We start from the raw sequence: 5,763 nt of genomic DNA on the forward strand, positions 1-5,763 counted from the left end.
TTTTTTTTTTTTTTACCAATTATCCAAATAATGTTTAATCTTAGAAAGCTATTATTATCAGGACACATGAGCATAACGGTTAGCAGATCAATGAATGAGAGGGCAGCGTTACCAGAGTTGCCCATATACCACACCTTGTTACAACACAGTAGGGCTATTGCAGACAGAAACAATACTGTACTACATCGATGTTTCCTGTCAGCTTGATTTCTGAGTGGACTTTGCTGTTCCGATGAGCACTCACATGGGCCGTGAGCGACTGAGCGGAGCACACACGCGCATAGAGCGGGATAACGCACACACAGAGCGGGATAATACCATACAGTCTATGGATAATACACACACGCATAGAGCGGGATAACACACACACACACAAAGTGAATCCTGAGCGGTGAACTCATTTTCGACATCCAGAATTTCTGTGCATCTCTAATTATTGGCGGTATTAGAAATGGATATTATATAATAGCTGCTTTTTTTGAACATTTTAGCAATTTAAAAATATAAAAAAATGATTTTTTTACACAGCACCCCGGTTGGGAAACACTGCTCTAAATAATGCCGCGATTGGGGCTTGAGGAAGTGACGTCACCTGCGTCTGCGCAGTGCGACCTGATGCAGCCCCTGAAGCGAGACCCAGGAAACAGAAATACTGCAAAATAATAATAATAACGAGACGAAATAACGTTATAACATTTCGTTTCGTCTCGTTTTGGTCAACGAAAATGAAGAGACATTTTAGCATAGTTTGTATTTTGTTAGCCACATTTCGTCTCGTTTTTATTCGTCAACGATATTGCATTGTACATTTAATTATCGTCATCGTCACATGACCAGCATTTTCGTCTCGTCTCGGCTTGTTTTCGTCACACGTTTTCATTTTATAGTTTTCGTCACAAGGTTCGTTGACGACTATATTTAGTCATAATTTTCGTTGACGAAAGCAACACTATCAACCATCGATCCACACAATTTGAGGTATCATTCAGCACAAACATTATGGGATCACTTACAAGCTGAAGTTTTATTTATTCAATTAGGATTTTTTTTCAGTGCTCAAATGGATACTTTACTCAAAAATGAAAATTCCATCATATTTACTTACCCTCATGTCATTCTAATGACCCTATTTTTTCTGTTTTTAGTTTTATGTTGTTGTGTTATGTTGTTGTTTTGTATTGTGTTTTTATGTTCTGTTTATGTATTTTCGTTTTGATTGATTGATTTGTTATTCCAGTGACTTTTTTTCTGTTGAACACAAAAGAAGGTATTTTGGAGAATGTTTCGTTTGGTTTAGTTATTGCGAATAAAACTAAATAAAATAAATAAATAATAATAAAGTAAATAAATAAATAAACCAAAACAACATTGGATCACATTGATTTTCATTGTATAGACAGAACAGTGAAGCATTTTTCAATAAAGTTTAAAAATGTAGATAAATGCAAAAAAACAAAACAAACAAACTGAAACAACACCTGAACCCCATTGATTTTCATTGTATGGAAAAAGCAACAGTGAGACTTTTTTTTCTTCTTCTTCAAAATATCACCTTGTATGTTCCACGGTAGAAAGTCAAAAGGGTTTGGAATGACATGACATTTTTTGGTTGAACTATCACTTAAAGGGCGTGTTCACACTTGTCATGTTTGGTTCGATTAAAACGAACCCTGCTGCGATTGCTCTGTTAGTGCGGATCGTTTGAGTAAGTGTGAACGCTGCCATCCGAACCCTGGTGCGCACCAAACAAGCGGACCGAGACCCATCTTTCTCAGTCCGCTTGTTTGGTGTGCACCAGGGTTCGGATGGCAGCGTTCACACCTTCCAAACGAACTCTGGTGCGGTTCGAATGAAATATGAACACAACACGGACCAAATACTTCTAAACAAACCAAAAACAGGAAGTAATGACAAGATGTGACGCTATGCGACATGATTTGACGACACGGTGTAACCAAAACAAAATGAGCAGAGGGCAAACATAGAGCAACGATGAGGTAAAGTGCCTTTTATGAGCTCCTTGTGAGCTTGCAGGTGGTGAAAATAAAATTAAATGTACACGCAAGAATGAGAGCGCTTAGTCCAGCTGACGGCATTAGGTGTGTTCGACTTAAAGCGGCGCAGAGCAGACCGATAGGTTAATGGGTGCTTTAATATCATACACCCGCAGTGCCGCTTTAAGTCTAACACACCTTTTGCGTGGGGTGTTCGGTAAGTTCCGTCACGATATACACGTCATTCAAGCCGACCAATCAGGTTGTGAACGTATCACTATGCCTTTAGGTTTGGTGTCTTTAGGTCCGCTGTAAAAAATGCCAATGTGAACGCTAAGCGAACCAGGACCAAATGTATAATTTTCCTTTTTGGTCCGGACCAAATGAACCAAACGAACCGAACTACAAGTGTGAACACCCAAGATAGTCTGTTAGGGTGTTTTCACATATAGTTCATTTTAAAAGAACCAAACCCAGTTCACTTAAAGTGAACCAGAAAGGGAACCAGCTGAAAGTGACCTCAGTCCTTTTGGTGTTCACAATCTAGTGGACTCAAAAGAGAACCCAGTTCTTTTTTTGGTCCTCTTCAGCAATGAAGAGATCTCAGACCCTTTCTTGTTCACACCACAACTTTAGAAGAACTCAGACCCCAGCTTTCTGTGCAGCAGTGGATTTTGGGTATTCAAGATGGCGTCTTCACGTGTTGTCATCACATGGATGGGGCACATTTTGAAGCAAATGACAAACAGAGAAAGAGTCAGACAAAGCAGAACTAAAGAAAATCATCTGAAAATTGTAGCACGGTTCTGTTATATCCCCTTTCCTTCATTTTTTGGGCAAACAAAAGAAACACTTTTATGTTTTTATGGGTTGAGGAGAGTTGGCGTTTAATGTAATCATCTTTCCAAATTTCAATAAGTGCACATCTCTCCTCCTGGGACCACACAACCTCACGACCTGCCATGGTGAAAAGTTTTTTCTGTTGTTACAGCAGTGACGTAACATGGCTGCAGGTATGGCAAGCCTCCAGGTACACATGTCGAAACAAAACCGAACCGGGATCTCATTGCTTTCGCATATCACGAAGATATCGAACCACAAACGGACCCACAAACGAACCGGTTCGCTTTTGGGTCCTTTTAGGGGGGTCTGAGATCACATGGTTTGTTCACATATACACGCTGAACCGCTCCGAGAGCGTTTGAAAGGGTTAAACGAACTAGGTGTGAAAACACCCTTAATGTCCTAATAGCCATTTTAGATGTTTGACTTTAAAACATGAATTTGACCAGGGTCTTTGCAGAACAAACTCTTACACATTCTGTTTGCCAAAACTCTGACCTCTCCCCTGCTTTTAGACGCTGCGAGCGAGTAAGTTGCCCCAACTTCCAGCAGTGCCAGACCATGCCATTACGCATTACGTACTACCAGCTGAGCTTCCAGACTAACATCATCATCCCAGCTCAGATCTTCCGCATCGGACCCTCGCCCGCCTACTCGGGTGACAACATCATCATCAGCATCCCGCGAGGAAATGAGGAAGGCTACTTCAGCACACGGAAGCTTAACAGCTTCACGGGTGCAGTGTACCTGCACCGGCAGGTGCGGGAGCCGTGGGACTTCCTCATTGACGTGGAAATGAAGCTGCTGCGTCAAGGAACTTTCACAACTTTCCTGGCCCGCATCTATGTGTTCATCACAGCAAACTCCATGTGATATTACACTCGTCTAATGATGCCTTTGATTCCGCATGGTGCTAAACTCTTCAAGCTTTTGGCTTGAAGTTGTTTGTCATCTGGCAGATCTTTAGGCTTCTGTTTGCCTAATGGATTTTGCTTAGAGAGACTTTGATGGGACTCTCCCACTGGGATCCAACCTCTTTTTTTGAGTAGAGTTAGAACAAACAGGATGGAGTACAGAGACTGACAGAAACATTTGGCTTTAAAAAGTCCTGGTTTTTCCTCTTCACATTTTGAAAGTACTCTACACCAGCTGCTATTTATACTGTATCTTGATTGCCTGAAACTTCTTTTTATAGCACTTCATTATTTTTCTAACAACACTATGTTTCTCCTTGGGGGTTGGCAGAGTAGAGCTGAGGTAGAGTTACACATTTGTAATGGCTGTCACAGTTGCTTCTTAGGCCGTTCAAGTACTGTGCCATTTAAACATCAAGTAATTTCACAGCTCATTCGAAATAACTGATAACTTGAAAATGTATCCGTGATAATTCACATGAGTACCTCAGTTCAGAGCAGACCAGCCTGCGAAAGAGAACATGTCTGTAATCATTGCGTTAAACACTTGCAATTAAAGAGGTGTATGATTGTTATTATTATTTCTAATGTTTGTTTCAAATGCGCTTCCTTTGTAGCTCTTGGTGCTAATATACCTTTTTGGAAACATTTGACACACATACATGAAGAGTGTGTGAGCTCCAAAGCAGCACTGAGAATGTTTTCATTGTTATACGTCTTTTCGTATGTCTTTACTTTGTAATACTGGACCTGTTTTGATGTATTACTGTCTTGAAAATCCATCTCAGGGTTAAAGCATAAAATCATCTCGATATACTCTCTAACGCACAGCATATCTGAAATCATAACAAAATTCTACTCATTACCGAGAAACATATTAGGTATCAACATAAAAGCGTTTCATTCTCAGATTCGTGGAACAACCAAATGCATCAGTGTAATAATGCAGTACATATTATCTGCCTTAGTGGATTCAGTTCTTCAATAAAGCAACATCAATCCTTTTATTAGTATCTTAGTGATTATTTCAGATGTTTGTCACTTCATTTGTTTGTTCTGTCTGATTATTTTATTAAAAGTAAAAGATCACCTCCTAGTGGGGAAAAGAGGAACTATAGCTTGTGGCCTGAGGCTCACTTTGCTTTCGGCATGTTGCATTAGCAAGAAACCACCATCAAATTTTATGATGATATAATTGCACTAGTAATTAAGCATTTTATTGTAATATCAAATGCATTTAAAGTCAACTTGAAATCAAAGTTAATCCATGTTCCTCCTGGTCTTTTTGTGAACAATTTCTAAAAAGAAAAAAGGATTTTTCTTTGTGGGCTTTTGAGAATGTTAATCAATTGCTTTTGCCACATAATTAAAAGCAGGCAAAAGCACGCACATCGATCTCAACTGGGTGCTTGACTAAGAAACAAGTGGAACAATTTTTTTTATGTAAAGTCGGCAACAGCAAAGCTCCAAAAATATAAAAAAGTATTTTTTTGATACTTTTGGAGCTTTGGTGTTGCCGACTTTACATTAAATTTTTTTTGCCACATAATAAAAAACGGATAAAAAGGTCAATTCTGTATATCTCACAATTCTGACTTTTCTTCTCGCAATTCTGAGTAAAAAAGTAAACCGACTTTTTATCTCACAATTCTGACTTTTTAATTCTCTCAATTGCGAGTTTATATCTCACAATTCTGACATTTCTTCTCAGAATTGTTCAACCATGTTTTGGCCAAATCTTAGATTGTCTGATTCGGTCTGATATCCTACACGTGACATGTGGCCAAGTATGGTGAAATATACTCGGAATTAGTGCTCTGCATTTATCCCATCCAAAGTGCACATTTTTTAGTTTGTGAACAATACGAAAACAAAATTGTTAGATGTAAAATAAGAATTCTGAGAAAAAAAAGGCATAAACAGAACTGTGGGAAAATCACAATTCTGAATTTATATCTTGTAATTTTGAGAAAAAAGTCAGAATTGTGAGAAAAAAAAAACTTTGAATTGCG

The 5,763-nt window shown here is 38.9% G+C and overlaps 1 protein-coding gene across 1 annotated transcript in view; it reads left to right on the plus strand.

Annotated features, from left to right (window-relative positions):
• Window positions 1-4,742, plus strand: part of LOC107551113 (fibulin-2-like) — a 64,860-nt gene extending 60,118 nt beyond the window's left edge. Inside the window, exon 17 of the mRNA XM_016232607.1 lies at window positions 3,353-4,742. Coding sequence (XP_016088093.1) covers window positions 3,353-3,710 — 358 coding nt within the window. The 3' untranslated portion in view covers window positions 3,711-4,742. The remainder of the gene's footprint in view (window positions 1-3,352) is intronic.
• The last annotated feature ends 1,021 nt before the right edge of the window (window positions 4,743-5,763 follow it).

The sequence above is a fragment of the Sinocyclocheilus grahami genome, unplaced genomic scaffold (genome assembly GCF_001515645.1).
Source record: "Sinocyclocheilus grahami isolate Dianchi unplaced genomic scaffold, SAMN03320097.WGS_v1.1 scaffold415.1, whole genome shotgun sequence".
NCBI classification, from domain to species: Eukaryota; Metazoa; Chordata; class Actinopteri; order Cypriniformes; family Cyprinidae; genus Sinocyclocheilus; species Sinocyclocheilus grahami.